The 11,346-nt window shown below is 42.8% G+C and overlaps 1 protein-coding gene across 1 annotated transcript; it reads left to right on the top strand.

The window, feature by feature from the left end:
* Positions 1-574: 574 nt before the first annotated feature.
* Positions 575-10,684, top strand: LOC139444851 (betaine--homocysteine S-methyltransferase 1-like). The gene is made up of 7 exons (XM_071225838.1): positions 575-679; positions 3,540-3,730; positions 4,208-4,402; positions 8,671-8,782; positions 8,901-9,079; positions 9,246-9,327; positions 10,120-10,684. The coding sequence occupies exons 1-7, from the start codon at positions 667-669 to the stop codon at positions 10,392-10,394; spliced, it is 1,047 nt and encodes a 348-aa protein (XP_071081939.1). The 5' UTR covers positions 575-666; the 3' UTR covers positions 10,395-10,684.
* Positions 10,685-11,346: the final 662 nt, after the last annotated feature.

Below are 11,346 nucleotides of genomic sequence, written 5' to 3'. Positions count from 1 at the left end.
CGGGTTGACAGTGGTCCGGGAGGACATTGTGTAACCCCATATCGGGTTGGACTGTTCGGGAGGACAATATGTAACCCCATATCGGGGTGACAATGGTCTGGGAGGACAATGTGTAACCTCATATCGGGTTGACAGTGGTCTGGGAGGACAATGTGTAACCCCATATCGGGTTGACAGTGGTCCGGGAGGACATTGTGTAACCCCATATCGGGTTGAGAGTGTTCGGGAGGACAATATGTAACCCACTATCGGGTTTAGAGTGGTCTGGGTGACAAAGTGTAACCCCATATCGGGTTGACAGTGGTCTGGGAGGACAATGTGTAACCCCATATCGGGTTGACAGTGGTCCGGGTGGACAATATGTAACCCACCATCGGGTTTAGAGTGGTCTGGGTGACAAAGTGTAACCCCATATCGGGTTGACAGTGGTCTGGGAGGACAATGTGTAACCCCATATCGGGTTGACAGTGGTCCGGGTGGACAATGTGTAACCCACTATCGGGTTTAGAGTGGTCTGGGTGACAAAGTGTAACCCCATATCGGGTTGAGACAACGCGACACCATAACACTTCAGTATACGCTGTGTGCCGTCAAGTTATACAGGAGTCCTGTTATAATAATCCTATACCCTACTACAGTGATTAAACCAACATCGCTGAAGACATCATGCCAGTTAAAGGTGAGTTTACATATATAGTTCATCGTTTTACTTGTGAAAATGTATATCATGATTAATGTACATTCCATTGTACATGAGCGTAAGGTTCAATTAATAGCGATCGAGAAACACTGTTATTCTTAAACCGAATGAATACTGTCAAGAACAATGGCCATCTGTAATCTCGAAGCTATCACACACCTTCCACGGCAGTGTAAATACGGACCACAGAAAACTTTAAGTTTAACCGCTTGCTTTTGGTCATATTTTGAATGGACCATCCTAATTGAAATCAAATCTAATTAAAGATCTCATCAAGCTTTAGTCTATTTTAATTTTGTTTAGGATCCAATCAGCTTGTCTCAACTGTTTAATCCTTTTCCTTACTGTACACCTGGCTTCATATCCCGTATGCTTTATTACCCGTGTTATTCATTACCCGTGTGCTTCATTACCCGTGTGCTTCATTACCCGTATGCTTCATTACCCGTGTTCTTCATTACCCGTGTGCTTCATTACCCGTGTTATTCATTACCTGTGTGCTTCATTACCCGTGTGCTTTATTACCCGTGTTATTCATTACCTGTGTGCTTCATTACCCGTGTTCTTCATTACCCGTGTGCTTCATTACCCGTGTTATTCATTACCTGTGTGCTTCATTACCCGTGTGCTTCATTACCCGTATGCTTCATTACCTGTGTACTTCATTACCCTTTTCCTCCTTTACCCGTGTTATTGATTACCCGTATGCTTCATTACCCGTGTTATTGATTACCCGTATGCTTCATTACCCGTGTTCTTCATTACCCGTGTTATTCATTACCCGTGTGCTTCATTACCCGTGTTATTCATTACCCGTGTTCTTCATTACCCGTGTGCTTCATTACCCGTATGCTTCATTACCCGTGTGCTTCATTACCCGTGTGCTTCATTACCCTTTTCCTCCTTTACCCGTGTTATTGATTACCCGTATGCTTCATTACCCGTGTTATTGATTACCCGTATGCTTCATTACCTGTGTGCTTCATTACCCGTGTGCTTCATTACCCGTGTGCTTCATTACCCGTGTGCTTCATTACCCTTTTCCTCCATTACCCGTGTGCTTCATTACCCGTGTTATTCATTACCCGTGTGCTTCATTACCCGTGTTATTCATTACCCGTGTGCTTCATTACCCGTGTTATTCATTACCCGTGTGCTTCATTACCCGTGTTATTCATTACCCGTGTGCTTCATTACCCGTGTGCTTCATTACCCTTTTCCTCCATTACCCGTGTTATTGATTACCCGTATGCTTCATTACCCGTGTTCTTCATTACCCGTGTGCTTCATTACCCGTGTTATTCATTACCCGTGTGCTTCATTACCCGTGTTATTCATTACCCGTGTGCTTCATTACCCGTGTTATTCATTACCCGTGTGCTTCATTACCCGTGTTATTCATTACCCGTGTGCTTCATTACCCGTGTTATTCATTACCCGTGTGCTTCATTACCCGTGTGCTTCATTACCCGTATGCTTCATTACCCGTGTGCTTCATTACCCGTGTGCTTCATTACCCTTTTCCTCCTTTACCCGTGTTATTGATTACCCGTATGCTTCATTACCCGTGTTATTGATTACCCGTATGCTTCATTACCCGTGTGCTTCATTACCCGTGTGCTTCATTACCCGTGTGCTTCATTACCCGTATGCTTCATTACCCTTTTCCTCCATTACCCGTGTGCTTCATTACCCGTGTTATTCATTACCCGTGTGCTTCATTACCCGTGTTATTCATTACCCGTGTGCTTCATTACCCGTGTTATTCATTACCCGTGTGCTTCATTACCCGTGTTATTCATTACCCGTGTGCTTCATTACCCGTGTGCTTCATTACCCTTTTCCTCCATTACCCGTGTTATTGATTACCCGTATGCTTCATTACCCGTGTTCTTCATTACCCGTGTGCTTCATTACCCGTGTTATTCATTACCCGTGTGCTTCATTACCCGTGTTATTCATTACCCGTGTGCTTCATTACCCGTGTTATTCATTACCCGTGTGCTTCATTACCCGTGTTATTCATTACCCGTGTGCTTCATTACCCGTGTTATTCATTACCCGTGTGCTTCATTACCCGTGTGCTTCATTACCCGTATGCTTCATTACCCGTGTGCTTCATTACCCGCGTGCTTCATTACCCATGTGGTATTCTTACTTTAATGTGGCTTCATCCATTTATCTGTATGCTACTTGATATCTAGCACCTGTTGTTGTCAATATTAATCTGCTGCTTATCACATGTCATGTATATTTACCTCTCATCACTTGGTTGATGTCACTCCAGCTTGATAACGGTGTAAGAATCTACATCGAAATGTCGCTATAACCAGAAGTTGTTATCCATAAAGTTGTACGTTTTCTTACATACTCACCAACTTCCAGAATCTCAATCAAACAGTTAAATGGTCGGTCCCTTAATGTAATCATATTCCAGGTCACAAACCTCTGTCACAGATTCAGACAGACATTATAGCTGACTTATTATTAATCTTAGCATTTGTAATGATGTGTACGCCTTTCTTTATTGTTTGTTTGTTTGTTTTTAACGCCGCACTCAGCAATATTCCAGCTATATGGCAAGCATGGGTTGCTGAAAAACTATTCTTCCTTTTCTTTAAGGAATCTATTCTGATGATAAAAGGTAAGAGAACATATAGAAAGTAGTGTCTATTTATGCATCATGTAAACAAAATACAACCGGTGTAGGTCTTTGAGCGAAATATTCTCCTTCCGTTATGAATTTTTCATCTGTCTTTTATTAATCATAAAATCTAAAAACGCATACAATCACATAAACATACATCCGACAATACATTAAACACCTTCTGTTTTACAGGTCTGCTTCAGCGTCTTCAAGACAAAGAGGATGTTGTTGTGGCGGAGGGATATGTGTTTGAATTTGAGAGAAGAGGCTTGCTGAAAGCTGGTGCATTTGTACCGGAAGTTGTCATTGAAAGACCGGATCTGGTGAGAGGCCTCCACGAAGAGTTTATCAACGCCGGAAGTGACGTTTGTTTGGCATTTACGGTAAAAAAACAGGATGATTAAAATGATCCGGATCGGCTAAATCGAAGTATTCTTCCTAAGATGATACGTATCTACAACTTAAAGTTTCATTTTTGACAACTGATTTTGTTATACTTATGTGAAACATACATAAGTGGGTGATGTATAATTGTTATGAAAGGGCGTTACAATGCTTTGGGCCAACGATGTGAATAATACCAGTTGCAATAAACATGACATGATACAAACTATTTTCGAAGTTAAAACAAAGTCGGTGTGAAATTTTGATTAAGGTTTCCACAAAACTTTTTTAACCCGAAGTTCTCCTGGTCAGCGAATATATGTCATCTATGGTGGCCATAGTGTTGATAGGGATTATGCTGGGACAATTATGGTGCATCGTTTAAAATATATGGAGTTCCACCTGACGAGGTTTTATGCATGGTACTTCAGACTGCCTTAGAGCCTCACCGTAACGTTTATTCATTTCTTATACAGTACTACGGTCACAGAGAGAAACTCAGGGTTGTCGGCCGTGAAGGTGACCTTGAGAAGTTGAACAGAGATGCGTTGAGGATCGCGAGGCAGGTGGCAGACGACACCGGGACACTGATGGCGGGAAATCTCTGCAACACGACGGTGTACAGGAAGGATAACAAGGAAGCGATTGAGACGACGGAAGCCATGTTTAAAGTGAGTGTGAGACGACGGAAGCCATGTTTAAAGTGAGTGTGAGACGACGGAAGCCATGTTTAAAGTGAGTGAGAGACGAGGGAAGCCATGTTTAAAGTGAGTGAGAGACGACGGAAGCCATGTTTAAAGTGAGTGCGAGACGACAGAAGCCATGTTTAAAGTGAGTGCGAGACGACGGAAGCCATGTTTAAAGTGAGTGCGAGACGACGGAAGCCATGTTTAAAGTGAGTGCGAGACGACGGAAGCCATGTTTAAAGTGAGTGCGAGACGACGGAAGCCATGTTTAAAGTGAGTGCGAGACGACGGAAGCCATGTTTAAAGTGAGTGCGAGACGACGGAAGCCATGTTTAAAGTGAGTGCGAGACGACGGAAGCCATGTTTAAAGTGAGTGCGAGACGACGGAAGCCATGTTTATAGTGAATGCGAGACGACGAAAGCTATGTTTATTGTGAGTGTGTGGACATTCTGATTGCGAAAGGGCGTTACTAACTAAGATCTGTCTAACTAATACAAATCTGATAGATCTCTTCCCTTGTACCCCAATCCTGGTGTTCCAGCCGTCATATTGCTGGACTTACTGGAAATAAAACCATACTCACTCACTCTTCCTGGAGGTGAGGTGAAATGGGGTTTAGCGTCGCATGCATGCAAGGGTGCGTGCGTGCGTGCGTGCGTGTGTGCGTGCGTGTGTGTGTACTAGTCCGGACGAATGCCGATTTTGTAGTCCTTGCCCACTGAGATTCCGTGCGGCAGTGCCGACCGGTCCTTGTTTCATCCTCTTTATGCCGAGCGTCAGGCAGGGTAACAACAAGTACCATCTTTTAACGTCTTTTGTCTTGACGCGGCCGAGACGCTCTACCACTGGACCACGGAGACGGACCACTCTTTCCAGAGGCTAATATATATACAGATCATTAGCCGTGTGTGTTTACGTATCGTGAATATCATAAATTAGGACTAGCATTTGTATCATAAGAGCATTTGTATTCCTAATATATCCTATTTACGAAATGGAAACATACGAGGGTAATAATCTCCCATATTTAAAATAGTCGAAGTGTAAGACATATTTTTATTAGAAAGAGCGCAGAAATACAATGCCCGATTCAAGTGCCCAATTTATTATACATTGGGGGCGGGCCGGTAGCCTAGTGGTTAAAGCGTTCGCTCGTCACGCCGAAGACCCGGGTTCGATTCCCGACATGGTTACAATGTGTGAAGCCCATTTGTGGTGTCCCCCGCCGTGATATTGCTGGAATAATTGCTAAAAGCGGCGTAAAACCATATTCACTCACTCACTCACTATTATACATTGCCTCGTGACTTCAGGCCATGTTTGTTTTCTTATTAACCAACCACACATCGGGAAACAATGGATTCCTAGAAGGTAATATGTCGCCCTTACAAAAACAAGCAAAAGTGTCAAAATTAACCAAAGCACGACAATGCGACAACGCGACATTTTAATCATTTGTGTCATTGTTGCATTGTCGCGCTTTGAATAATCTTTTTTTATATACCACAGGGCGACAATGTCTCCTCCATAGGATAGGAAGGCTAACTTTTGTGGAAAGTTCTGCAAAGACTGTGGCGAAGGGCTATGTGTAGAGTTTATAGAAGGCACTTCTCGTATATATAACCTCATTTTCATATATATATCGGATCGTGATACTAAGTTTATCGGATTGGTTTATCGCTTCGATAACACTGTCAAGTATATGATAAATAGAGGTTATCACGCGAGTGTGTTTGGGGATGGTAAATATCCTGCATTAGGAATAAACATTGTATTTAGCGAGCCTTGGCGAGCCTAAATACATAGTGTTTATTCCTAATACAGGGTATTTACCATCCCCAAACACACAAGCGTGATAACCTCTTTATCATATAATGTCATTCTTTAATTCTGTTGACAATCGGTCTGTCCTGTCATAACGTTAAGAAGTGTAGTCAGATGTACACACAGCGACAAAACGAAACAAGGTAACAATTCAAAAATATTTCGGCCAAATCCAACTATTTTAATTTGTGGAGGAGGTTTCAAGCCGCAGATGTCTACACGTACAGATATGGCTACTGATCCCGCTTGGCTAGGCCCCGTGCCCTCACAAAATTGTTTCGAAATTTATATCTCAAAAGTTGCCAAAACTTATAAAATGCCTTAGCTACGTCACAGTTAGACACTGATGTTCAGTATATTAGACTGTTCTTTTGATAATGATAGCAATTATCCATGTAGTTTATCAAGAATCCCGATAGTTAATTCTGACTCGATCGCCGGATGTCGAGGGCGACGCCATGTTTGATTATAAACAGTGAAAGTAGTCCCTACTTGACCTTTGATATTTGCATCTCTATCCGCATATGACCCCAACGGATATCGTTTTTATCCGTTGGCTTTATCCTGCCGAGAAACCTACCCATTAAATGATAAAGTACGTTATCTCCTATGGGAACGGTGGGGTAGCCAAGTGGTTAAAGCGTTCGCTCGTCACGCCGAATCCCCGGGTTCGTTTCTCCACATGGGTACAATGTGTGAAGCCCATTTCAGGTGTCCCCCGCCGCGATATTACTGGAATATTTTTAAAGCGGCGTAAAATCATACTCCTTAACTCATTCAGAGTTGTGTCCCTTGGGCATACCAGAAATTGATTGGATGCATATCCCAAATATTCCTGGATTATGTTTCTAGGTTTTTCAGCACAATACTTGTGTTCATGGGTTTCACCAAAGTGAAACTCACTCACTCACTATCAATATGACACGGACTAAATGTCAGTATATATTCAAACATATAATTCAAATACACACCTATTAATTTTGTGTATATCTTTATCCTTCCCCTGCCTCTCTTTGGTTACTAATTACTCACTCACTAATGCAAAAATCAATCAATTCAAGTTGTGTGATCTGGCGAATCCCGGTTCGCTTTGATTATGTTTCTAGGTTTGTCATTGACCATGTCCGCGCTCTTAGGTTTGGATGAAGGCTAAAACGGCACCTCACCACAACGTCAAACTTATATTATAATACAGATAAATACGATTTATGTGGAAGAATTTATGTTTGCAGATGTTCTCTACTACCTGTTTCTTTACCTAAAACATAAAACAATCAATTTCTCTCACACAGGAAATATATTGCTGCAATACAGTGACGCTCGCACTTGAAACAACACTATTAATTAATACCATCTTATATTTGCGTGTTCGTTTGTTTGTTGTTTAACGCCGCACTCGGAAATATTCCAGCTATATGACGGCGGTCAGTAAATAATCGAGTCTGGACTAGACAACCCTGTGATTGATGTCATGAGCATCGATCCTCGCAATGGGGATACGATGACATGCATCAACCAAGTCAGCGAGCCTGACCATCCTATCCCGTTAGTCGTATCTTACGACAAGCAAAGTCGCCTGTTAAATCAAGCAAGGGTTGCTTAAGACGGGCCAATATCATCTTATACATTACAGGGTACAACCATACTCGTTAGTTGTAACAGCAATATTGATTAATAAGACATTACCTCAACACGCAGATGTATTATACTTTTATACAGTAAACTACGGTTATAAAGAACACGCTTATAACGAACTGACGGATATAACGAACTTACCTTTTTGCCCCGACTATTTGCTGTAGTTATGCTGTTTATATGCATATAACGAACCACGGCTACAACGAACTAAAATTTGTGGTCCCTTTGAGTTCGTTAAAACCGTAGTTTACTTTATTTTCTTTTTTATATTTTAAATACGTTCACAATATAACATAATCATACAGTTACTCTTACAGTCATCTTCATCTTCTAAGCCTAAAGGGGGCGGTCGGGTAGTATAGTGGTTAAAGCGTTAGCTCGTCACGCCGAAGACCCGGGTTCGATTCCCGACATGGGTACAATGTGTGAAGCCCATTTCTGGTGTCCCCCGCCGTGATATTGCTGGAATATTGCTAAAAGCGGCGTAAAACCTGACTCACTCACTCTAAGCCTAAAGGCAAAGCTGATTCCGAAAGAGATTCCAGTACCAAACACGATGTGTTGTCCACTGGTCGCATTCATCACATGAAACGGCATGTTGATTTTTCTCGACAGCTTCTCATACACAACACATCGATATGATCAGTTCCAGTTTGACGTGGAGTTAAATTTTATTAAATTAACTAAAACTTCAAAGCTTGCCTCCCAGTTGAAGACGAAAATCCATGACATAACTTAAATACTCTTCAAAGGGGCGTAACCCAAACTGAATCACAAAATCTTTTCTCAGGAACAAATCGAGTGGGCGGTGGAAGAAAGTGCAGACTACATCGTTGGAGAAACATTCGTTGAGTTTGGGGAGGCGATGCTCGCCCTTGAGTGCATCAATAAATATGGAGACGGTGAGTGATTTCTTTTCCTGAAGAAACGGGATTGTGTTTCAGATTGTTTGTTATTCTAATGGTAACAACGATCTATAATATATATCAAGTCTTTGAACATCGGACTTCCTTTCTTTAGGACTTCCTGCGGCTATTAGTTTGATCCCCCTTGCGAAAGATCACACGTCAGACGATTTGGCGTATGGCGTCGCCTGCCGCAGGCTGGAGGAAGCAGGAGCGGCTGCAGTTGGGTTGAACTGTGGGCGTGGTCCCAAGACAATGCTGCCTCTCATTAGGGAGATCAGACAGGCCTGCAAGGTGACTCTTTATATATGTGACAACGCAAAAAAGTAACATAGTTGCAACACGTAACAACAGCATCAACATTAATAATGATGATGATGATTCTCTAGGCGCCAGGATGTTCTCGGACAGTGAGCCTGAGAGGTAAATGTCCTAAGACTCTCTTTATTCCTATTTCTAGGGACCTGTCATGGCACTTCCGGTACCGTATCGCACATGTGCAGAACAACCTGCGTTCGTGTCCCTCCAAGATCCAGCTACAGGTAATATTACGTGCATATGTTAAATATTTATAACCTGTTCTGAACCGTAGTCCCTTTCTTCCAAGCCTCCTTCTTTTTCATTTTTAACGTTAATGATAGGAGAATTAGATAAAAAATGTGCGCAGCTTTATTTAGTAGCGTGTGCACCGTAAGTACCTTAAAGGCACGAACTGAAATATGAAGACTGGTCTTTTTCGAGATGTTTTGTTGTTTGTTGTTTAACGCCGCACTCAGCAATATTCCAGCTGTATGATGGTGGTCTGTAAATAATCGAGTCTGGACCAGACAATCCAGTAATTAAAATCATGAGCATCGATCGACGCAAATGAGATACGATGACATGCATCAACCAAGTCAACGAGCCTGGGCAGCTGATCCCGATAGCCGCCTCTTACGAAATCATAGTCGTCTTTTACGGCAAGCATGGGTTGCTGAAGATCTATTATAATTCCATCCTCATCTCTCCGTGTGGATCCCCGGGCGCGTCATGCCTATAGTCGTGAAAATATGGTACTTGTTGTTACCTTGCCTGGCGCTCGACATGAAGGGGCTAAAACAAGGACTGGTCGGCTCGCAGTCAGTATACTGTGTCTGAGAGGGGGGATTCATGTTACATTGCGGCATGGAATCTCAGTGGGCTAGCACTATAAAAGCGGCATAAGTCCGGACGAGTACAAGCAGCCACGCACGCACGCACTCACATACACACGCACACACATTTGCACGCATTTGGCTGTATAAGTGCAATAATCTAATTAATTTTCATTCATCCATTCATTCCTTCTCTAAAAGGAAAGGGGGCTTTTCCGGTTGACCTTCCTGCGCATGCTTGTGGACGAAGTGAAATTGCCGACTTTGCCCGAGAAGCCAAATCCCTGGGCGTGCAGTATGTGGGACTATGTTGTGGCAACGCTTCTCACTACATCCGGGTGGTGGCGGAGGAATATGGGCGTCGACCCCCCGCCAGTAGATACTCCCCCGACATGTCCCAGCACTTTATTTTTGGGAAGAACAAAAGTAGCGAGGATCCTTACCAGCAGGACATCAGAAAGAAAATGATGACCTAACAAAATTATGAAGGAAATCTATCAAGAATCAGTCAATGTACATATTTCTTTTTTAACCTAAAATATATTGCAAAGAAAATTAAGATCAACTCTTTGAGAGCATTAATTATAATTCTAAATATGGTAGCCAGACTGTATGCGAGTTATGATAGTACTTGTCAGTACTTGTCTTCTGCCAACAACATGCCACCTACATGTATATGGTGGTTGCTAGGTAACCTTCGAGAAAGCGCTAAAAATACTGTTAAAGTCCGGGTCTTGCTGCAATTAATCAGTTGGTATTTTTAATGTTGTACGTAAAAAAAATATTGTTTCTTTCCTTTTCTCAAAGTAATAAATTGTATATATTGTATATTGTATAATTGTATATTGTATATTTTGAAGCAGAGCAAAAAGCTGTTCCCTCTCCGACAACAACCCTTCCTCCCTTCCCAGAAAATTAAATAACGTGTATCTGAGAAGCGACTCCATCGCCGCAGTCAGTTGACTTTAGGTATGCTCTTTACACTTAAACTGTAGACGACTGACATTTAGGAATCACCTGCCATAGTGCTGACAAAGCAAGAAACACGAGCTGGTGCAAATCTGGTATTCAAGATCACGATCATAGTGAACTGTGTCGCTTCAGACAGCTGGCACTGCCACGGACATCATCACCCCCCTCCCTAGATCACAGAATACACTCCCCTGTCATCACCCCTCCCTAGATCACAGAATACACTCCCCTGTCATCACCGCTCTCCCTCGATCACAGAAGACACTCCCGGGCCATCACCCCTCCCTAGATCACAGAAGACACTCCCGTGCCATCATCACCCCTCCCTAGATCACAGAATACCCTCCCGTGCAATCACCTCCCCCCTCCCTAGATCACAGATGACACACCCTGGCCATCATCACCACCCTCCCTAGATCACAGAATACTCCCCTGTGCCCTCGGCACCCTCCCTAG

Source organism: Haliotis cracherodii, unplaced genomic scaffold (assembly GCF_022045235.1).
Source record: "Haliotis cracherodii isolate W230 unplaced genomic scaffold, xgHalCrac1.p SCAF_6, whole genome shotgun sequence".
NCBI lineage: Eukaryota > Metazoa > Mollusca > Gastropoda > Lepetellida > Haliotidae > Haliotis > Haliotis cracherodii.
Note: the sequence above shows the minus strand (reverse complement) of the source record. Positions and strands in the feature narration are given on the sequence as shown.